This window comes from Mustela nivalis (assembly GCF_964662115.1).
Source record: "Mustela nivalis genome assembly, chromosome: 12".
Classification (NCBI taxonomy): Eukaryota; Metazoa; Chordata; class Mammalia; order Carnivora; family Mustelidae; genus Mustela; species Mustela nivalis.
Window position 1 is genome coordinate 59,427,868 of NC_139031.1, and position 24,821 is coordinate 59,452,688.

General features: G+C 39.3%; 1 protein-coding gene across 1 annotated transcript in view; it reads right to left on the bottom strand.

Annotated features, from left to right (window-relative positions):
• SCIN (scinderin) overlaps nt 1-24,821 on the bottom strand; it is a 76,649-nt gene that overhangs the window by 23,433 nt on the left and 28,395 nt on the right. Inside the window, exons 5-8 of the mRNA XM_082692712.1 lie at nt 8,177-8,269; nt 3,190-3,322; nt 2,682-2,770; nt 1,655-1,870 (exon numbers count right to left, since the gene is read on the bottom strand). Coding sequence (XP_082548838.1) covers nt 1,655-1,870; nt 2,682-2,770; nt 3,190-3,322; nt 8,177-8,269 — 531 coding nt within the window. The remainder of the gene's footprint in view (nt 1-1,654; nt 1,871-2,681; nt 2,771-3,189; nt 3,323-8,176; nt 8,270-24,821) is intronic.

Here is a 24,821-nt window from a genome sequence, read left to right on the forward strand (position 1 = left end):
GAATATTTCCTCAGGCAAGAGCGGCAGACAGGGACCAAATAATCAAGATGCCAATTGCTTGACTATTTTCAAGAGGTGCCATTTAGGCATAAGACAGAAAAGATAAAAGTAGGCAGAAACTTTTTTTTTTTTTTCCTGGCTTCTCAACCTCATCACAGATTAAAGACACTCTGGGTTGAAGAGATGAGAGCTGTAGATGAACCAGGAAAGCAACATGAAAGCCTGCCAGGCAAAGTGCGCATGCGCACCCTCCGGGGGCCGGGGAGGATACACGCCTCCCCTTGAAATTTGGTGATGGAGGAGCGGCAGTGCTTTCAGAGAGAAGCATGACATCCTGGTGATCAGGGGAGAAACAACAGCACCCCAGGGCTAAACCTAAAAGCCTAGAGAAATCTCCCAGACTTCTGAAGTCCGGGGCTGACTCAGGAGGACATCTCAGAGGCAACATAAGAGACTGTCCCTGGGACGTGGTGCTGGAGAGCCAAATCTGCCACCAGACCCTCCTGCTGTGCTGAGCTGCAGAAAAGCGCTTGTGAGCAGGAGACAGACCCAGACAGCAAGCTGATACCCCTCGGACAATGGCCATGTGGGGCCTTTCTCCCTTTGCAGTTCTTGCAACCCCCGGATAGCTGAGATGCACACCTTCATGTCTTTGAAAAGAGGAAAAACTACTTCTTAAATTTCTTTCCCATATACTTCGCTCTAATCATTGTAGTAAGCCTTAGGAATACAAGGATAAACTATTCAATTCCAGCCCTCAAGGAACTAAGGAGAGGGCCAGGAAGAAAAATATACTGTTTTGCAGTCCTTAGATGATGGTTCTGTGAGAAATATCACTTATGGTTTGAGCACAAAGGCAGCTCCAGGACAGAGGGAAGGCTTCTAAAAGAGCTTCAGCTTGTGACTGAACTGAATTCCGCAGGAAAAGGAATGGAGACCTTAGCCAGAGGGAGAAGGGAAGAGCCCTCAGGCAGTGGTAGAGTGAGGCAGCCAGGAGATCAAGGATCAAATCCTGGAAGAGCCTGCAGGCCCAGCTGAAAATGGAAAGCCATTAAAATGTTTTATAATAAGACACAACATTACCCAGTACTCATTAAGTTAGGTGACTCAAGAGTAGAGGGTGAAGAGAATTGAATTAGGGATATTTATTAGGGGGTTATGGGCAATTTTTTTCAGAAAAAGAGAATAAACAACAAACAATTTGAATGCTCTATAAATATCTGTGAGTTTAGCATGTACCCAATTTGCTTTTGTGAGTGCCCATAGGTACAAGGAAAGGTTTAACTAATGGTCGCTGGTACATTCAGAGCCACTCGTCCTCACTGGCAATCCCAATTCCAGGAGTGGGAGCAATTCTGGACCAGGAAACAAGATGGCTGGTTTCCACAGCATGTCTAATAGTAATGAGGTGATCTTGCACAGATAGCCTAACTTCTTGGAATCTCAACACACACATTGTAACATAGGATTGAAGGTCAGAAACTGTCTCTTCCAACTTTAAATTCCCTGATTTAATATACAGTCCTGGGCCACCTTTATTAATAAGTAAAGTAAAATGACAAAGTTTGTAGTCTTCTGAAGTTACATTTCCAGGTATACTGGCATACATGGGCTTGAGAAAAACAAACAGACACAAACAAAAGCAGCCAATTACCTCCACTTTTCCGGAACCATCATCCACCATATTGTGCTGGGCAGCCATCTGGGGAGAAGTGTGTAGTTTTGAGGCATCAAATGGAATTTGTTTTATTCGAGCCACTTTCTCGGTGACATAGACTTTCCCGAAGCCATCACTCTGATCTTTCTCTCTCCAGTCCTTAAAGAACTGTTTGAAGATTGGTGTTTCCCCTCCTTCTGGAAGAACTTGAATCTAAAATTTAAAACAATGATAATTATTCTAAAAAGAAAATAGAGGAAAGACATTCATCTAGGAGTGCAGAAAAAAACTCAGGAAAAGACTGTCTTGGTTTCTGTGATGACAGATGTAAACCTAGAAGCTGGGATCTGTGACTGAGTGTGAAATGGAAGATTATCAGATATGAAGGTGAAACAATCCACCTCTGCTTTTTGTCACAACTAAAGTGATTGCCCCTGAATTTGGATGCTTGAAGTAAGAACAGAGCTCTGTCATGTTACCATTACAGTCAAATATGTGTGACTCTTATTCTGCATTAGGTTTATAAGAGATCTGTAACCTGGAAGAAATGATCTCATTGTGTTCCTTGTGTGAAGACATAAACTGAAGAGAAAGGATGAGACTGAAAGACTCAGAAAAGGAAGAGTAACTAATCAGGTGTCTAAGCGGATGTCAGTGAAGCCAAATATTATCTGGCTATTAGCCCAGGTCTGTACAACCTGCTCTAAGGACTAACTGAAAAGTGCTCTCAGTGCATCCAACTGTGGTTGATCATCTCGACTGAAAGGCCGTGGAGGAAGCAGATGGGGTCTTTCTTCATAATGCAGCCCATGGAAGATCTGATCTCCAGTTTCTGCAAAATTCCATCCTCCACAAAACTATGGTTCTAGGGACATGGGACACAGTGGCACACACACAAAGGAAGAATGACTTCCACGCATAGGGTATTTTGATCCAAATTCTCACACATGTTTTGTGAAGACAGGATGAGCTGCCACATTTTAATTTTTTTTTTTCTAGCCAGCTCATTTCCACACACACTTACTTGGGTATTGCTGGAATAATTCATTTGCTTTAGGAATTCTTCAGCTGTCTTCATTGCAGCTTTTCTCTCCTGGGGATTAGCGTCTTTACCTAAATGGAAGATAAATGAAAAGGACAGAATATCAGAGAGGGAAAACATTATATGATTATGAAACATTTGCACACCCCAAGCAATAAACATGATTATAATTTTAATTTAAATATGACACTGAGCATGGCAAAACTGTCCTGGTATGTTAAATATATTTTGTAGTATCCTAATGATTGCCATTATATATAAAAGATTCTTTTTATATTGTCCAGTGCTATCTTTAACCCGATCGTTCTTGGCAAATGATACTAGTAGGAAGAAAACACAGTTTTGATATCTGCATTTTATATGAGCTATTTACAGATCAAGTCTCAAAATGATAGGCTTTCTTTTTTAAATCAGAAAAGTTTTCTTTACCTTTTCAAAGAGATAGCCATTAAGTCTGCAGTGCAGCTACTATGTCAATGGCATTTCTTACCCTTCCATACGAAAATTTGTTTTGCAGAACCATGGTCCAAAATAAAGCATTCTTCGGAAAGCAGCATCGCCATGGAGAAAGGGTTCTCTTCTGCCACCACAGTCACTCTCATGGATCCACTGGCATCTGAAACCTAATATAAAAACCACGAACTTGTTTGCAGATAATCAAAATGTTCTAAAATTACATCATGGTGATGTTTGCACAACTCTGTAATTATAATAACAACCATTGAATTGCATACTTTTAATGGATATGGTATGTAAATTGTATCTCAACAAAGCTATTAAAACAACAACAACAACAAAAATCCATGAGCCAAATTATACCGTAAAAGGCTATTTTTTTTAAATTTTAAAAATTTTTAAAAAGATTTTATTTATTTCTTTGACAGAGAGAGTGAGAGGTCACGAGAGGGGACACAAGTAGGGAAGTGGGAGAGAAAGAAGCAGACTCCCCGCTGAGCAGGCAGCTTGATACGGGACTCAATTCCGGGACTCTGGGATCATGACCTGAGCTGAAGGTAGGCACTTAATGACTGTGCCACCCAGGCACCATACCTAAAAGACTTTTTATTTATTTAAAAAACTTTTAAAAAGATTTTATTTATTTGACCAACAGAGATCACAAGTAGACAGAGAGGCAGGCAGAGAGAGAGAGAGAGAGAAGCAGGTATCCCACTGAGCAGAGAGCCCGATGCGGGGCTTGATCCCAGGATCCTGAAGGCAGAGGCTTAAACCCACTGAGCCCCCCAGGTGCCTCCCTAAAAGGCTTCTTAAAGGTCCTTTGGACAATCAACAAAACTAAAAGACAATCCACAGAATGGGAGAAGATACTTTTGAATGACATATCTGACAAAGGGTTAGTATCCCAAATATATAGAGAAATTACATAACCCAGCACCAAAAAACTCCAACAGTCCAATTAAACATGGGTATAAGACATGAACAGACACTCTTCCAAAGAAGACATATAGATGGACAACAGACACATGAAAAGATGCTCATCAACATTTATCATCAGGGAATTAAAAATCAAAACCATAAGGGCGCCTGGGTGGCTCAGTATGTTAAAGCCTCTGCCTTTAGCTCAGGTCAAGGTCTCAGGTTCCTGGCTGGGATCAAGCCCCACATCGGGCTCTCTGCACAGCAGGGAGCCTGTTTCCCTCTCTCTCTCTGCCTGCCACTCTGCCTACTTGTGATTTCTGTCTGTCAAATAAATAAATAGAATCTTAAAAAAAAAATCAAAACCATAATGTGATATTACTTAAGCCTGTCAGATCAGCTACAATCAAGACCACAAGAAAAAACAAGTGTTGGCAAGAATGAGGAGAAAAAGAAACCCTGATGCACTGTTGGTGGGAATGCAAACTGGTACAGCTACAGCAGAAATAGTATGGAGGTTCTTCAAAAAATTAAAAATAGAACTACCATATGATCCAACAATTCCATTATTGGATATTTAACTCCAAAATGCAAAACACTAATTCAGAGGGACAGATGCATTTCTATGTTTACAGCAGCATCATCTACAATAGCCAAATGATGGAAACAGCCCAATTGTACATTGATTGATGAATGTATAAAGAATATATGGTGTGTCTATAAACAATGGAATATTACTCAGCCATAAAAAGGAATGATGTTTTGCCATTTGCAGCAACATGGATAGATCTAGAGAGTATACTGCTAAGTGAAATAAGTTGGAAAAAGACAAATACCATATGATTTCACTGATATGTGGAATTTAAGAAAACAAAACAGGGGCGCCTGGGTGGCTCAGTGGGTTAAGTCGCTGCCTTTGGCTCAGGTCATGATCTTGAGGTCCTGGGATCGAGTCCCGCATCAGGCTCTCTGCTCAGTGGGGAGCCTGCTTCCCTCTCTCTCTCTCTGCCTGCCTCTCTGTCTACTGTGATCTCTCTCTGTCCAATAAATAAATAAAATCTTTAAGACAAAAACAAAAACAAAACAAATGCACAAAGGAAGGAGAAAGAAACCAAGAAACAGACTCTTAACCATAGAGAACAAACTGATGGTTATCAGAGGGGAGGTGGGTGGGGCAATGGGTGGAATACATGAAGGGGTTTAAGAGGACATGTATCATGATGAGCACTGAGTGATGTATAGAATTGTTGAAACACTGTATTATACACCAGAAACCAAGAGAACACTATATCTTAACTATATAAGAATTAAAAAAATTCTTTTGGGGTAAAAAAACCATTAACAGAAAGTTAAGTTTCAACGCTGGAACTAAAGAACCAGAAAATAATAGTGGTAATAGTAATGGCTAAGGTTTGTTGAGATTTCCAAATAATAGGCACCAGGCGATGAACTTTACATGATTAGTTACTAATTTTTATAGCAATCTTTCCAACTAGGTAATAATCTAAGACTCACTGCACCCACATTAAGAAAAACAAAGTTTAAACCTTTATTCATTCAGCATTTATTGAGTGCCTACCATAGGCCAAGCGCTATGCTAAGAAGGCAGTGGCACATTACAGTCTATGCATAGAGACTATTCCCAGATTAGGTCCTGTAATTTAAGTATTCTTTTTGTAAATTGTCCAAGTAAATTTCTTCTGGCACAAATATTTATTTAGACTGTCAAAGTTTGGAAACAACCGCAGAACATTTCTTTTTTTAGTGGCTCAGTCAGTTACACAACTGCCTTCAGCTCAGGTCATGATCTTGGGGTCCTGAGATTGCTGATGGGGCTCCCCACCCAGCGGGGAGTCTGCTTCTCCTGCTCCCTCGTGTGCGTGCACACACACGCACACTCTCTCTGTATCAAATAAATAAAATCTAAAAATAAAAAAAAATTTTTAAACAACAATTTTTTAAAAGGTGGAGGTGGTATTGCAAAACTGAAAGTGATGTTAATGCTCACGTCAGAATTCCCTGTTTTTCAAAGGCCAGCTTGTAGGCTGCAAGGTAATCACCCGGGTACTTGATAAATATGTGGATTCTGGGGCCTTCCCTAAATCAGTGGTCAAGCTGTGCAGCATTATGCTGGGGCTTGAATTCTGTTTTTTTATAAGTTGTGTAGGTGACTGTTTCCCAGCTGTGTTCTGCAACTCCAATTAAATTTATTTACAGACCTGGTGTTTTACATATATGCAATACATTTTATATCCACTAGAGGGAGGAATGATTCAGGATTAACATCTTCCCATTTTAAAACATTTCTTCAGTTGCTAATGCTGTCCAAGTGGGAGAATGGTTTTATTTGATGATATGGCAGAAAAGATATTTGTTAAGCTTTAAATGAGTTTTAGAAGCAGTAGTGAAAAAAAAGGTGCCATGAAATCTTTATTTTTTAATTTTTATTTATTTATTTGAGAAAGAGAAGAAGAGAAAGCAAGAACACATGTGGGGGGAGGGGACGGAAGGAAATTGAAGACAGGATCCCAAGCAGACTCCGCACTGAGCTTACAGTCTGGTAGTCGTGCCCATCCCTTGACCCCGAGAGCATGACCTGAGCCAAAACCAAGAGTCCATGCTAAACTAACTGTGCTACCAAGACACCCCCTCAAAGTCTTTAGAATAACAATTTCTGTGTAGTTTCTATTAAAATCATCAGTACTTAGCAGAAGTCATGACCACATTTTTTCCCTTGCCATCTAAGAAGAAAATAATTCACTTACTCCTTACAAAACACAACTTATTAGACACAAGTTAACAACTTGGTTTTCACTCAAAATCAGTTTCTGAGCTCAAAGTTGTCTTAAAGCAGGAAATGTAACTCCTTCCTGTGGTGGCTCATGACTACTTAGTTCTTCAGTGAAGTTAATGGTCTGCTCCAAATCATGCACTTGGAAAGTTACAAGGGGACGGAACTCCCATTGACTATTCTCCTTAACTGGTGTATCTGTGGCTTCTGTTACCTCCACCAGCAATAAAATAATAAAATTCTGGAGTTCTAAGGAGCCTGAATAATCTTCTAAAGGAATCTGTCTCTCTTTTTTACAGATAAGAAAACCAAGACCCGGGGCGCCTGGGTGGCTCAGTGGTTAAGCTGCTGCCTTCGGCTCAGGTCATGATCTCAGGGTCCTGGGATTGAGTCCCGCATCGGGCTCTCTGCTCAGCAGGGAGCCTGCTTCCTCCTCTCTCTCTCTCTGCCTGCCTCTCTGCCTACTTGTGATTTCTCTCTGTCAAATAAATAAATAAAATCTTAAAAAAAAAAAAAAAAGAAAAAAAGAAAACCAAGACCCAGCATGGTCGTATCTTGCCCAAGGTCATCCAGTGGGCCATCGCCAGAGAGGTGACATGGAACTAAGTATCCAATGCCCAGGACAGGGTCGTTTTTACCCTGTTTCCTCCCAGCTGTTTGATTTGATAGCTTTGCCCTCCTGTAATAAAGAAAGCCTTCATTATGACTAAATAGGATATTTAAAATAACATGAAGATTTTATAGTTTATCAAAATTTTGGGGTGCCTGGGTGGCTCAGTTGTTAAGCGTCTGCCTTTGGCACAGGTCATGATCCCATGGTCCTGGGATCCAGCCCTGTATCAGGTTCTCAGCTCAGCAGAAAGTCTGCTTCTCCCTCTCCCACTGTTTATGCTTGTATTCCCTCTCTTGCTGCCTCTCTCTCTCTCTCTCTCTCTCTCTCTGTGTCAAATAAATAAAATCTTTAAAAAATTTTATAAGAAAAAGCTTACTGAGTATTTTTATTCCACGAAGGAAACATTTTAAGAACATCATATATCAAAATCTATCGTTGCAAACTAGCATGGCAACACTATATAATTTTATTTAAGTTGTAGCAATAATTTCACTGATTTGACATTTTTAATAAAAATAACTAAAAATAATAAAAAGAGGAATTTTAATAAACATAGTAGAGGAAAGAATGGATTCTACTGACACACTTCTCTTTGAGAGCAAGGAGGATGATCAGCGGTAGCAGAGTCCCATCCAGAACATGTCTCCCGGCTGCATCCTGTCTAGTGAAAACAATAGAACTCACTAACAGTGAACTCACCATGTAGAGTTTAGCCATTTTCCTGTTCGTTATGTCTGCTATGGTGTCATCGTCATCATTTCCATCCGGAAGCTCCGGCTTTGTCCCTAAAACCTGGAAAAAAGTGAACAGATAAAAGATAAAGACCTCTCATTAAAGGATGCAGAGTTTAAAAAAAAAAAAAGTAAACTATCTTATATTTCTAAAGACATAAATTATAACATATTTGCAGTTAAAATGACCAGACTCAAACATTTCTCACCAATCATACTGCATCGGCCTTTGTTCATGGACCAAATGAATGAATTGACTGAAGTAAACAAACGCTGAGTTTGCTTATGATGTGAACTTCCAAGAAAGTAAAATCCTACACCTGAAAGCAGAGGTGTTCGTATTACTGAAGACTAACGGGAATCAATTAAAATGTGAATTCTAAATTCACTTCTGTAAGAGATTTCTTCTTGTGACCTCTGCTTCTTAGGAGCAAATTGTAGGTTGAATTACAATAAATCTTGGATCAAATTACTACTTGAGGGGAGAGGACCATTATAATTAGATAAAGGGCAAATTCTGGAGTACATAATGCTACATTTCCTGCTGTATATTTGGCACTTAAAAGTGTCTGGAGCATGAGAGATGCTCATTAAGTAATTGTCAAATGAATAAATGAATGTATTTTTTGCATATATGATACAATGCAAAATTTAAGTATATAAAGCATTAATAAAAAGTACATTTGAACCTGCTTTGATTTTCTACACACTACAAGCACAAAAAAAATAGGTATACAAAGCAAATTTATTATTAAATTAATTGACACAAATATAGACTGTTAAGGACAGGAAAAAAATAAAAACTTACTCTAAACAGTGTGACTTTTATAACAACATAAGCATAAATTCAAGTTTAGAAATGCAAAGAAGGTATTCACTTAGACTCAATAAATATTTCATATATAATGAAATTCCTTACAGAATGTGTTTTATTGCTCTCTACAAGACATTGTATGAAAATACATTCTGCCAAATACCAGGCAATAATAAAAATGTATATAAATTCTAATCCTTGTTCAAATAGGGCACTGCCTGGAGTTTCGAAGCACATTAAGGAAGTTATTTTCTCTGGGAACTTGCTCATCTTTTTATTGACACAGTGATCGATAAAACATTTTGATCATTGTACATACTGAATGATTATAGTACAGTTTTTCTTTTTTGCTAAAAGTAGGATCAAGACACAAATTAAAACACTTGGAATCAAAGGTGCTTTTTAAGAACACCTTTACTTAAAAATCTTAAAAATAAATAAATAAATAAATAAAACAGCTTTACTGTGTTAGAAGTATGTGTATCTTCGAAGAGCAGGAAAAGCCTCCTTGTGTGCCCTTTTGTGATTCTTCTGTAACCAAGAGAGTAGTTTGGATCGACAATTTGGGTTGAGGACATATCTAGGACTTGGAAGTTTCCCAGGAGGCCAAGTGAGTCTGAGACTTGGAGCACACGCTAACTTTTAATTTTCAGACAATTCCCATATGAGCCAAGTTTCTTATTTAGCCTCTCAAAGGGTTGTAGCACAGTTGGGAATTGAACCCATGGTATTTACCAGAAACAGGCTTACCTGCAGGGATAGGGGGATGCTGTATATTGTTAGATATCCCCAAGAATCATTTTAGTTTATTTTTTTTTAATTTTTTTAAAAGATTTTATTTAGTTATTTGACAGAGAAAGATCACAAGTAGGCAGAGAGGCAGGCAGAGAGAGAGGAGGAAGCAGGCTCCTGCTGAGCAGAGAGCCGGATGTGGGGCTCGATCCCAGGACCCTGAGATCATGACCTGAGCCGAAGGCAGAGGCTTTATCCCACTCACCCACCCAGGCGCCCCCCAAGAATCATTTTAAAATTTAGTATAACAACTAAGCATTTACCAAAAACCTCACTGGGGTATACAAATGAATTTCTAACCATCTTCCCAAATATGAAGGACTTTACATCTTGTTTAGAAAGAGGAAGATAACTAAACATGTTCTCTTTATCATCTATGCCATATATTTTGACCTTTGAAATAAACTACAAATACAGCTGTTCTTTTTTCTTTTTCTTCTTTTTTACAAGTGGGATAATACCTAAATTTTAAACAGTCATTTTAGGTTTGTCAAGTGATTAGCATTTAACTCATGTAACACTTGGTGTGTGAAAAAACATATATTTTGACAAGTTAAAGAGGAAGGGAGTGGCGCCTGGATGGCTCAGTTGGTTAAGCCGCTGCCTTTGATCCCAGGGTCCTGGGATGGGGCTCCCTGCTTACCAGGGAGCCTACTTCTCCTTCTGCCTCTACCTCTGCTCCTCCCTTGACTTGTGCTGTCTTTCTCTAAAATAAAGAAAATCTTTTAAAAAAATTAAATAAACTTTGGGGCACCTGAGTGGCTGAGTGGGTTAAGCCTCTGCCTTGGGCTCAGGTCATGGTCTCAGGGTCCTGGGATCGAGCCTCGCATCGGCTCTCTGCTCAGCAGGGAACCTGCTTCCTCTCTCTCTGTCTGCCTGTCTGCCTACTTGTGATCTCTGTCTGCCAAATATAAACCAAAATCTTAAAAATAAATAAATAAATAAATAAACTTTAAAGAGGAAGGGAAACAGAGAAGCCTTATCTGAGGATGTTTCTTAAAAATTTCATCTATTGTTCTAGCCAAGACCTGTCACTCAAGCTTAGGAGTCTCCCCACCCCTCCCCTTCCTTCAATTATTTTCTGTAAATTTCCACTTAAAAGTATCATCATCCTTTAACATGCTCCAAACTGAGCTTAACTTTCCATAAAACCAACCATTCTCAATTCTCCATTTGTGTCAGTGAATCTCTGTTCTATTCACCTGGACTTAAAATCAGAAGGTCAGTTCTGAACACTGCCTGTCCTCCATATTGAATCTCCTACCCACTTGGTCATTAAATTCTACTTCTTTGTAATAATGTTTGGAGTCACCTTAACTCCCACCTTAGTGAAGTCCCTCATCACCTGAGCGATGGGTTCCACCTGTTCCTGTCGGTTCCCTCTGCCTTCAGGCTCACCTCATTTTTTCATCCAGAAAGTTATCCTATACACTGGCTGGAAAGCCCCTCATTTTACTTTACTCCCAAATTTCAAGAACATGACTCCAGGAAAAAAGTCTTACGTCCTTTATCTGCACCAGTGACTTAAAAAGCTCTGTGTGCTCAAGCAACATCTGGGTAACCTGATAAAATAAACAATCTCAACAGCCAGCTATTAAGTCATTAGTTTTGGGGTGAGGCCCAGGGAACTGCATTCCAGATGATGCTGAATTGGCTGCTTATCAACAGAGCCAAAACTTGTGTCTGGATTCCAAAGCCCCTTCAGAGCTCGATGCTACCGACACCTGCATTATTTCTCAGTATTCTCTACCATTCTCTTACCAAGCTGATGTTTTCAGTGTCCCTTGTGGGAGCCACACGCTTGCCTTCCCCAGGGCTCTCCCAAATGCTGTATGTAACTTCTACCTAGGTTGACTCTGTGTGGTAGAAGCAAAACTGAGCAATTATTCTTTGGTTGGCTCAGCTAATTATAATTAGCCCAGGAATAGTTACTGCTTATTGTGTGTCTGCTGTGAGTCACACACTGTGTCAGGAGCTTTGGGCATGTTTCATCTTAATAAGAGATCCCATGAGCTAGATACTGTTATCCTCATTTTACAGAAAAGCTCACTGATGCTCAAAGAGGAAAAGTGATTGTTCCACAAAACTGCTAAGTGTTGAGGCTTAAGTTATGTCACAGATCCCTTCAATGCCATAATTTCAATAAATTTTTTAAAATTTTTCTATTTTTAATTTTTATTTTTTAGAGAGAGAGAGAATGGGGTGGAGGAGAAGAGGTAGAGGCAGAAACAGAATCTTAAGCAGGCTCCATGCCCAGCATAGAACCTAACCCAGGTTTCAGTCTCATGACCTTGAGATCATGACCTGAGTTGAAATCAAGAGTTGGACACCTAACCAACTGAGCCACCCAGGCACTCCTCAGTCATTTTCAGAATAATTAGTTGCATACTTCCTTAAATCAAAGGAAACTAGGGAAGTTTTGGAAAGAGACAAAAGGATTCTTTCCAAGGATGGTGTCTAGGGGCTTCTTCTGGTGATCTGATACCATAAAGTTACTTTCTTTCCTTGTCTTTGTTTTCTAATTCAATAGAAGATTGATAGCAGCAAATGATTTTTGTCCACAGAGATGCACAGGAATTTTGTCTGGTGGAGATGAAACTGATTTCTGCCCTGTGGAAGAGGTCAGCTTTACATTCATCCACAAATTCATCTTAACACTGATCACCCATTCACTTGTCTGTTCTTTGGATTCTTCTTCAAACTAAGTACAATACCTTACTAGTTCTCTTATTTATTATTATTATTTTTTAAGATTTTACTTATTTGCAAGAAAGAGAGAGAGCACGAGCAGTGGAGATTGGCAGAAGCAGAGGGAGAAGCAGGCTCCCTCTGCAGGGAGCCTGATGTGGGTCTTGATCCCAGGACCCTGGGATCATGACCTGAGCCATCCAGGCTCCTCTTACTAGTTTTCTTATTAATGAATGACTTAAATAAAAATCTTTGATGTGGGTTATTTTATATTTGCATGAGACTCACGATTTTATTGGTTACTACCTTTTAACTAAAACTACCTTTTAACACCTAGTACCTGTCTTGTCTAAACCACATATATTGAAATTTGTTTACACATTTATGGTCTTTTTTATTGTATTACATACCTCCAGCTTACATTTCTCAAGTGCTACTATGTGCCATATTAGGGACTTCATAAATTTTGTTTAAAACATCCTTCCAGGGACACCTGGGTGGCTCAGTCAGTAAGTGTCTGATGCTTGCTTTCAGCTCAGGTCATCATCTCAGGGTCGTGAGATTGAGTGCCACATGGGGTTCTACCCTGAGAGTGGAACCTGCTTTGGGTTCTCTCTCTCCCTCTCCTTCTGCACTCCCCCCTTTGCATGAGCACGCTCTCTCTCAAAAAATTAAAATTAACAAAAACAAAAGATGCTTACATATCCCTGCTTACCAGACACCGGTCTAAGAACATTGGATTTATTAAGTCATTTCATCTTCACATCAGTGGGGCACTGTTATTATCCTATTTTATGCCTCAAGAAACAGACTAAGTAACTTGCCCTCTGTCGTGCAGCTTACAACAAATGACAAAGTCAGGATTTGAACTCTGGCTCCAGAGTGGGTGCCCTTATCTAGCCTGCTGTGCTGCTTCTGTGGGCACTTCAAAATGGTCTTCACAATTAATTGTTGAGGCCTGGTCTCTGGAGATAAAGCAGGAGGTGTTTTGCAACAACGATTGTAGAGGGATTCTTTTAGATCTACTTTTTTTTTCTTAAGATTTTATTTATTTATTTGAGTGAGAGAGAGAGAGTGAGAGAGAGAGAAAGCACGAGAGCGGAAGGATCAGAAAGAAGCAGGCTCCCCACTGAACAGCGAGCCCGATGTGGGATTCGATCCTCGGACTCCAGGATCATGACCTGAGTCAAAGGAAGACGTTCGGGACGCCTGGGTGGCTCAGTGGGTTAAGCCACTGCCTTCGGCTAGGCTAGGGTCATGATCCCGGTGTCCCGGGATCGAGTCCCGCATCGGGCTCCTTGCTCGGCGGAGAGACTGCCTCTCTCTCTGCCTCTGCCTGCCGCTCTGACTGCTTGTGTGCTTTCTCTCTCTTTCTGACAAATAAATAAATAAAGTCTTAAAAAAAAAAAAAAAAAAAAAAAGATGTTCAACTGACCAAGCCACCCAGGCATCCCCAGTTCTCTGTTTCTGGTGAGAGCAATACTAGCATGTCTATGTGCAGCACACATGCTGGTTGATATGGTGATGGCGTTCCTCCCTCCTCCCTCCACTGCTGTTCTCATCTCTCTCCAAATCCTCTCTCCACTCCCCATCCTAGCAGCTCTGCTCATGCTGTGGGCATCAAAGGCTGACAGAAGGAAGTTATTCCATCACATCAGGTGTTCTGTGAGCAAACAGCCCTTCAAACAAGATACGACAGTGTACAACCAACCTGAGAACGCGACGAAGGAATGTAAAATAAAGCAAAAAATAATTCTTTATCCATAAAATTGTTACAAGTTAGGAGACAACTGACAACATCCGATGCTGGGTAAGATTCTGTATTCTACTAAGAGCTCTCTGGTAAGAAGTAGGTAACAGAAATACAAGAAAGAGACCAATTATTAAACCCAGTAATTCCATTCCAGCGGTTTATTCCAAGGGAATAATTAAAATACATACAAAGAATCAACCTAATAAACACATCACAGCATTTTACAATCCTAAAAAACACAAACCACATAAATGCCCAACATGAAAGGGATTCATTCAATAAATTAGGCTGTATCAATAGAATGGAAAACTACACAGATATTAAAGTATTATAAAGATTATGTGATGGTCAGGAATTAAATGTTTATAATATCTTAAGTATAAATTTAGCTTGCAAAGCATTATCTACTGTAGGAACAACTTCTTGTGAAAGCACAGAGATACATACACAAAAACAAAGATTAGGAAGGATTTAGTTATTTTTTCCTCAAAGGTGGAAATGTTTTTTTTCTCTATTGTGACTATGTATATTTTGTAAAATTTCAATAATAACAAACAGGTAGTTGGGGTACCTGGGTGGCTCAATCATTAAGCATCTGCCTTGTTAAGCGTCTGTCTTCAGCTCAGGTCATGATCTTAGAGTCCTGGGATCGAGACCCTTGGAAAGCTCCCTGCTCAGGGTGTAGCCTGTTTCTCCCTCTGCCACTCCCCCTGCCATTCTCTCTCCTCTCTCTCTCTCTCTCTCTCTCTCTCTGTCAAATAAATAAATAAAATATTTAGGGAAAAAGAAAGGTATTTATCTTTAATAAATAAAATTGTAAACGTTTGTATTAAACAAAAACTACTATTTATTTTCTCTCCCCAGTGGAAGGAACAGTTGGCATTTCATTACTTCAAATGCAGAAATTATAACTCCTTTTTAACTTACAATCTACCTTAGGCTTCTTCCTCAGACTTCCTCATTCGGTTCATCAAAGCATAGTAACTATTCTTGATGGATTCCTAAATGCTCTAGGCATTTTGATCAGAGAAAATTTCCTTAATGTAAAGACCTAGAAATGGCCACCAGTGACAAAGGGACCTTATTTTTTTCAGCTGGAAATTGAGTGATTCCAAAGGTCAGAGGTGTTATTTTGTTACAGGTGTGAAATGAGTAGAAAAATGGGAGCATCTCTTTCTTCTCTGTTTGCCGGTAACGTAATGGAAATGTTTAACTACTGAAGACACTACTCTACATTAGAGAGGCTGGAAATTTGTGAAAGTATACTTTTGCTCTATGCCAAAGTAGACCTTCTGCTGTGCCGTTCACTCTTTGCCTTCAACAGTTCAATTCAAAATAATCCAGAAGATACTTATATTAAACCATTATAGCAATTATACCAACTTGCTTTAGATTCACAGTCCCCTAGCTTCAGATTTTCTTGAGTTCTCATGACATGGGTCAAGACCATCCTTAGTGTTCTGTATTTTTTCTCGATGACCCACTGTGACTTTTTCTTTTGAAACGTAAATGGGCCTATGTGTAAATTTGTTTTAGAAAGGCCTGGTAAGTTAAGAAAAAGTTGCTTTCTCTTCAAATCTTTACTTAACTTTCACATTTGCCCCTGCCCTGCCTTTATTTATTTATGTTGAAACTTTTAGCCAGCCCCACCTCTTTGGAAAATGGAATTCCAATATTTACTGTTTTGCTCCCTTTACACTGCTCTATTTTAACTTTCTATAGAAAAGTCAGGATGCTTGGACAATTTGCAGTAAGTATTCAGAGTGAATAGGAGGAAAAGAAAGGATAATACGTGTTCCGGAGGAAGGACAATATCCAACTCAAAACTCGAGATCACTGTGGATGAAAATGTTTCAAGTTAGTGACGAGTCCCCAGAGCATTTAATATAGTGGGTCTTAGGATGCCTGGGTGGCTCAGTGGGTTAAGCTTCTGCCTTCAGCTCAGGTCATGATCTCAGGGTCCTGGGATTAGCAGGGAGCCTGCTTCCCCCCCTCTCTCTGCCTACCTCTCTGCCTGCTTGTGATCTCTGTCTGTGAAATAAATAAAATCTTTTAAAAAAAATAGAGGGTCTTGTATGCTTCTCAACTGTGATTTCAGCTTGACAGATCAGGAAAATGAGAATGAGAGAAGTTAGGAGTTCTGCCTGGGGTCAAAGTTTCATAAAGAGTAAAGCAAGATAATCACATCAAATAATGGGCAGAAGACATGAACAGACACTTCTCCAAAGAAGACATACAAATGGTTAATAGACACATGAAAAAATGTTCATCATCATCAGCCATCAGGGAGATTAAAATCAAAACCACATTGAGATACCACCTTATACCAGTTAGAATGGCCAAAATTAACAAGACAGTAAACATGTGTTGGGGAGGATGTGGAGAAAGGGGAACCCTCTTACACTGTTGGTGGGAATGCAAGTTGGTGCAGCCTCTTTGGAAAACAGTGTGGAGATTCCTCAAAAAATTAAAAACAGAGCTACCCTGTGACCCTGCAATTGCACTACTGGGTATTTACCTCAAAGATACAGATGTAGTGAAAAAGAAGGGCCATCTGTACCCCAGTGTTCATAGCAGCAATGGCCACAGTCGCCAACTGTGGAAAGAGCCAAGATGCCCTTCAATGGACGAATGGATAAAGAAGATGTGGTCCATATATACAATGAAGTATTATGCTTCCATCAGAAAGGATGAATACCCAATCTTTGTATCAACATGGACAGGACTGGAAGAGATTATGCTGAGTGAAATAAGTCAAGCAGAGAGAGTCAAGTATCATGTGGTTTAGCTTACATGTGGAACATAAGGAATAACATGAAAGACATTGGGAGATGGAGAGGAGAAGGGAGTTGGGGGAAATCGGAGGGGGAGAAGAACCATGAAAGACTATGGACTCTGAGAAACAAACTGAGGGTTTTGGAGGGGAGAGGGTGGGGTGTTGGGTGAGCCCAGTGGTGGGTATTAAGGAGGGCACATATTGCATGGAGCACTGGGTGCATAAACAAGAATTCTGGAACACTGAAAATAAAATAAATGAAATGAAATAAAATAAAGTGGACAAAAAAAAAAAAAAAAAAAAAAAAAAGAGTAAAGCCAGGATGTAAACTCCAGGCCTCCCAACTCCTACTGAAGTGCTCCTCAAAGCAACGGAGTCACAGTCTTCTTAAGGTCATCACTCTAGTAGGCATGGCTGTTTCTGTTCTCACCAGAAACAAAGGAAGCTCTCAGGTCCTAAGAGTTAACATTTTAATTACCTAGACATTCTCCTGTCTTATTCCTTTCCCTAACTGGAAAAAAAAAAAAAAAAGCCCACACAGTTAATTGTTAACATATGGTGAATAGATACAAATTATAAAGGCAAAATATAGCCTTGTTATGATATATTTTCTTTCTTCCAGGAATTTTATGGTTTAGGTCAGACAAATATTTGATAACAGGAAAGACATACAGAGATATAAAATTACAAGCAATTCTGAGAAAAGCTGTGACCCCATTTGGCTCGCTCCACCTAATCTTCCAACATTTGCTCTCCGGATCCCAGTGTGTGCTTCCCTGAGTTTGAAATACTTCTATCCTGTTACTGATAAATCAAATAAAAAGGGTAATGTGATATATCAAATAGTGGGTAAAGTTATTTTAGACTGAGAGAAAGCATGGGAAGTACATGTTTGGATAAAAGGATAAAGTGAATGACGAGTCTGCAAGAGAGGTTTGGTTATTTAATAATCTGGACTGCCCAATAGAATCTTCTGTAACTGAAATATTCCTTATCCAATATGGTAGTTATTAGCTAACCTCCAACTACTGAGCACCTGAAATGTGGCTACTGTAACCAGGTAACTGGATTTTTATTTTACTTAATTTTAATTAATTTAAACAGCCATTTGTGTCTGACAATGCTGTGTTTGACAGTGTAGCTCTAACAGACTCAAGGAATGCTGTGACCTTGGAAAACTCACCATGGTGCAGGTCTGTTCCTCAGTGTGATAGTAACCTCACAATAGGAGAGATTAGATTTAGAGTGTACAACTCACGAAAGTCAACTCCTGTTATTACAACATGGAGAGCAAATTGACTAGTTACAGAGTATACAACTCACAAGAAAGCCAACTCCTAAGTTATTCTTAGGTGGAGAGCAAATTGACAAGTTACTATACAATGGAAAGTAAACTTACAAGATACTATAACATGGAAAAAGGTAACTCACAAATTATTAAAATACATAAGCCAGAATGCCAATTTATTAAATTAGAGTAGTTATCTTAAGTAGCTATGTATTAGAACCATCTGGGGAGTTACAATAACAACTACTAAAGTCTGAGCCCAACTACTAAAATCTGAGCCCAAAATTCCAACTGAAGCCCTGGCATGGTGTATTTTCAAAGCCCTCAGCTACACTGTCAAGTTTTTAGTGCATCAGCTTTGTTAATCTAATCTGTTTCATCTATCTCAACCATCAAGACAAGTCTGCCAAGCATTTCTGATGTTCAAATAGCTTTGCAGGGAAACCTTCCCTGGACAAATGGTCATGGTCTGGGAGTCAGGAGGCTGTCCCAGAGCAAATCTCAGGTAAAGATTTTAGCCCACCTGTTCTTTCTGGAAATCATTAATTTTTCTTTTCTTTTCCTTCTTTCTTTTTCTCTTTTTTTTCTTTTTCTTTCTTTCTTTTTTTTTTTTTTTTTTTTTTTTTTGGTAAGACCACAAACCCATTTCGACATTTCTATCTGATTAGTGCTTGAAGAGAGACTCCCATTGTTTGCCTCTGGAGTTTCTAATTAGTATGCTTCACAATAACCATCAATCACCCCTTTCTTTTTGACAATCCTCATTTGGTAGGAACTGGCACTTTGAGTTGGATGGACCCACTCCTGAGTGACTTTGTGACTTTGTTTCTACACTTAAAATGGTCTAATAATTAATGCCATTCACCCATCATGATGATTAAGTGAAATGATGTATATGAAGTGACTATCACCACACCAGACACGCCGTGAGAATGCCACAAAACTCAGGTCTACTCCTTTCTCCACCCATATATACATTGAATGAAACCTGCCTTTCTTAAAGGGTCGTTCTCTCTCCTTGGTGTGACCTTGCCAGTCACCCCTCTGATTCATTGCATGATGATTTTACCACTGAGCTTCCTGCCATACACCTCCCTGTGGGCTTATATTTACTTATTCACTTACTACATATTAAATAAGTTATGACTTATTTATGTCTTGATCTAATGATGTCATTAAGCAGTCTCTATGTCTTGACCATGTATCCTTGTCAAAGTCTTTTATTTTAGATTTAAAATTACACCTGGAAGACAGATCGAAATATCCCTTTTCAAGCGAAACCAGAAGAATAGTCTCCTGTGCCTCAGCAAGGGAATCATAATGTTGAGAAGGAAAACAAGACAGAGTAATCTCTTCTCTTCTTTGAAGTTTCTCCACAACTGAGGTATGTAGGATACCATTAGCCCTTGGTTATAAGGTGGAGTCTCTGGTCTTCCTATGTGTTTCAATTCTCTCCCCCCATTTAGTCCTGTACACATGACCTTATCTTGGGGAGTCAGCACACATTAGCTACAGTTTATTTATCAGTAAGTTTGATGTATGGAGTGTCTATGATATATCAGCACCATAAGAAAGAGTTGGGCTATAATGATGAATAAATTAGCTGTGGCCCCCTCTCAGTGAGCTAACTTTCAGGGCAGGGATGCTAAATAGGTTTGGCCTGTCCTTGCTAATTGCCAAAAGCTCCTGGAGCAGTCTACAGGGAAAGATTCTGAGGTGGCTTCCAAATTTGGTGAGTAAGTCTAACATGACCCACCAGCTATCACACTCATAGGCAAGTAGAAGTGGCAAGACACACTGCATTTGTTTTCAACCCTAAATACATGTAAATTGCCTGTAAGAATTCTCAAATTCAGAGATGTGTAGAAAGTGTATCTTGTCTGGGAAGGATCACCCTCTTCCTCTCAAGACTGGCTCTCTATCATAATGCCTCTGGGCTTCTCCCCTCTTCACTTATTGCTTATTTTCACCAACTTTGGTGATTACCAGAGGAAAAACTACTATTGGTTGGTTGAGGGGAGGAATGAAGAAGAAACTGCCTTTCTTCTCCAAATTCTTCTTTAGAGGCAACAAGAAGACAAACCTACACAGAGCATCCGTACTCTGAGAACATGAGCTAAACAAACTTCCGGGAGTATTTTCTCATTGTCCCTTATCACCACATACACATATGCACATATTTACCCATATTTATTCCATTTTATCTCCTCTATCCCTTTAGGGAGAGGTAAATAAACCTGATTTATATATTCTCTTTAATCAGATTAAGCCAAGTTTTATGGCAAGAGAGTTGTGAAAGCTTCCTCTCCATCTATATAGTTCAGAATATTTCCCAACACCAATATTTAACCAAAAAACTCCAAAAAGCTTTCATATACTCTGAGGTTCTTGAAAAATATTTCCATACTTTTATACAGACATTAAAAAATGTATTTTCCTGGGCGCCTGGGTGGCTCAGTGGGTTAAGCCGCTGCCTTCGGCTCAGGTCATGATCTTAGGGTCCTGGGATCGAGGCCCGCATCGGGCTCTCTGCTCAGCAGGGAGCCTGCTTCCCTCTCTCTCTCTGCCTGCCTCTCCATCTACTTGTGATTTCTCTCTGTCAAATAAATAAATAAAATCTTAAAAAAAAAATGTATTTTCCTTCCAAGAAAATGTCTTCCCAATTACCCTGTATTACCCTCCATAGTAAGGGTGAAAGGTTTCATGCTGACAGCAAGGGATGAAACAAAGGGACAAGTCAGGCTACTGAAGACAAACATTATGCCACTAAAGGTATTATGATAAGGAATACATAAAATAATATATAAAATACTACATAAAATACATAAAATAAAACATAAAATACTTTGTCAAAAGTATGTGGCATAATTTTGGTAGTTCTAAAATAACTTTGCAGTGGATGGAATTCCCATCTCTCTGTATATTTAAGATGGTTCCTCTGTAATGAAGACTGCCCTGTGAATCACCATTCTCCCATTCCCACTTTCCCTTGGGCAAGTTAGGCAGCCTCTCCATGACTTACTTCCTTCATCCATAAAGTAAGGATTTAGAGATCCCATTGGTGCTCCACCCATTCCAACTTGTTACCTCAGAGATCATCTGTAAGATAATTTCTTAAAGGTCAAAGACTTTTGCTCTCTGATGGTATTATCTGGCCACTGAGCTATACTGCATCCATACACAAGGAAGACTGGAATTCTGGGAAGTTAACCCCCAATGAGTGACCCTCAACCAATGAAAGATGGGAATTACTGGCTAAATTCTGCAGCAATGTCAAGTGCCTGTGGGCTGATTCTGAAGGGTGATTCATACAGTTTTCATAGGGTCCCTCTGGGACTAAGCCCCAGTGCCCCACAGCAGAAAATTACTTACCAACAATAAGCGTCACTTTACTCCTACTTGCTGCTTCCAGGATCATCTTCCAAAGAACCACCTGCCCCCAAGTCCTTGTATAGAGTTGGCTTTTGGAGGAACACAAACCAATACAAGGGATAACAGATGTATCCTCTTCCTGGGGCTGTGGTGAGAACTAAATGAGCTCATTTTTGTAAAGCCCACAAAAGAATGCCAGTCACATGGTAGGCCCTGGATGTTTGCCATGATGGTGGCAAAAAAAAAAGGTCTAGATGATGAAATTTGGGGGTTAATGACAAGAAGTACTTGTATGGGGGTGCCTGGGTGGCTCAGTGGGTTAAAGCCTCTGCCTTCGGCTCAGGTCATGATCCCAGGGTCCTGGGATCGAGCCCCACATCGGACTCTGCTCAGCAGGAAGCCTGCTTCCCTTCCTTTCTCTCTGCCTGCCTCTCTGCCTGCTTGTGATCTCTGTCAAATAAATAAATAAAATCTTTTAAAAAAAAAGTACTTGCATGATGTAAAGAAAGTGCAGCTAGAAAGATTAAGGAACACATAGAAAATTCAACCTGCCAGGGAGCCACTTGCCTTTAAACCCTGCAGAACAGCAAGATGAGAGAAATTAAGTCATCATGAAGCAACAGAGCTCCATGACAGCGAATATCACAGCAACTGGTATTTAATTGTAGTGCATATGCTCCTTGCTTTGAGGTGGTTTTTGATTAACCTGTTTGTCTTGTCCACATGCACTCTGTCAGTCTTCATTAAAATCTATATTCAGTTTGGTTTGTTTTTCAGTTGCCAGCATTCATTGATATTGAACACTGATAGTTAATTTCTCCACCATGCCTGGCACAGGACTTCATTTCCCTGTATATTTGCATGGCTCATTTGTTTGTATGCAGGTACTTAAATATTTTAATATTTTGTTAACAGTATGCTAGTACTTTTTTCCCTGATTACTAGAATGTTAACCCAGAGCTGAGGATTGCCTCTGGGTTTCCCCTGGAAATATATTATATTTACCTCAATGAGCCATGCTTTCCTGACAAAGTCACTTTAAAGTCCTTTTTACAGATAAATATGTATATGCATAGTTATACAGATTACATATGTAGTATACATATGTGTGCACATATATAGTGGGATAAGATGAAATTGTCCTAAAATAGCTGAAAGAAAATATACTCTTACTGTTAGTTTTTTATTGTATAGTATCACTAATATTATAAAAAGCATGAGGAATAATATAAAGAAAATGTAACCTGGCATTCTAGTTTTATATTTTTATTAGTTTATCAAATCCAGTATGGACTTTGTGGGGACAAAGATCTATCCTTCTATATAGTCCATCTGTCTTAGAACTGTACTATCTTATTTACAAGGCTTATCACACTATTCCCTCACTTCAGGCACAAATTAAAGGAAAAACTGCCTCATTCAGACACAACTGCCAAGTGATATTAATTTAGGCTCATTAAATAAAAGTGATACCTTGATCAATATGGTCGCAAGTCTTTGTGTTGAACTTTGGTATGACAAATTGGAATATTATTTGAAATATTATATTGCAGCATATGGTTAACTATACTGTTACTGTATTTCTTATCTTTGTTCGGAATATTTCAACTTCCTGGGGCTCCTGGGTGGCTCAGACAGTAGAGCATCCAATTACTGGTTTTGGCTCAGGTCATGATCTCAGGGTCCATATCAAGCCCCACATCAGGCTCCATGCTCAGCTGGGGTCACCTTGAGATTCTCTCTCTCCCTCTCCCCCTCCCCCCACTCATGCACGCATGTGTGCAGGCTCTCTCTCTCAAATAAATGAATCTTAAAAACAAGAATATTTCAGCTTCCCCCCACCGGATGAACTGGCAAGGAACAAAATGTATACCTGAATGAAATCATGTCCCTTATCTCTATCACTAATATTTTATTTTTTAAAAAGATTTTATTTATTTATTTATTTGACAGAAATCACAAGTAGGCAGAGAGGTAGGCAGAGAGGGAGAAGCAGGCTCCCTACTGAGCAGAGTCAGATGCGGGGCTCGATCCGAAGACCCTGAGATCATGACCTGAACCGAAGGCAGAGGCTTAACCCACTGAGCCACCCAGGTGCCCCTCTATCAATAATATTTTGAAACTGAAGTTATATTTTACAATTTTCTTCTTCATTTGCATTTTCTTTTTAACTTTAACAGTGTAATGTATTAATTAAAGTATTAATTTACTGCTTAATCTTTTTTTCTCTCAAAGCTCTAAATGAAATCCAATAAGCAAGCAAATGTATACACACACAGTTGGGGCCTTCAGGCTGTGCCTTCACTTCCTGGTACAGAATACAGACTCCCTGGCAATTAAACACGGAAACTGCCTAAGAGACAAGGTTGGATCACTGATTGCTGGAAACCAAAGGGACCACAGAAGCCACTCTGTCTAACCCTGCACTTTACAAATGAGGAACCAGAAACAACAGAGGTTAAGGGACTTCCTGAGGACCCAAGATGACAGAAGAGAAGCTAGTCTGATGCCTACCAGAGCACCCCCTTTACTACTGCACCAGAACGAATCTTGGTCCTGAGTCCACTCTTTGCAAAAGACTCATTATTAAAATGAGACATTATAATCAATTAGAAACACATCTTATTTATAGATTTTTGCTTCCAAATATGAGATCTGGAAGACTTAAATGGTAATTACATATCTAGAACAGAGGTCTTGAAAGAATATTAAAAGTTCAAGAAATTGTTTTGAATAGTTTTCAAAGTCTAACTTATTAGCAGTGTTATTACAACTATTGAAAACTCAGTTAATCCCTGATTTTACTTTGTTTTTCTTTTAGTTGGCCTTTTTTTCCTGATCACGAAAGGAAAACATGTGAAACAATAAAAAAATAATAAAAGGAATACACGTCTATTATAATACATTTTGAAAACGCAAGGACAAATAAAGAAAAAAAGAACAAGGAGCCATATCCCAAGAGTCGAAGACAATATTGGTAATATTGGCAATGTTTCAGCCTATCTTTCCCAGGTATATATGTATATACAAATATACAGCTATATACCTAAATATAAACATATATTAAGATATACAGTATAGGGGCGCCTGGGTGGCTCAGTGGGTTAAAGCCTCTGCCTTCGGCTCAGGT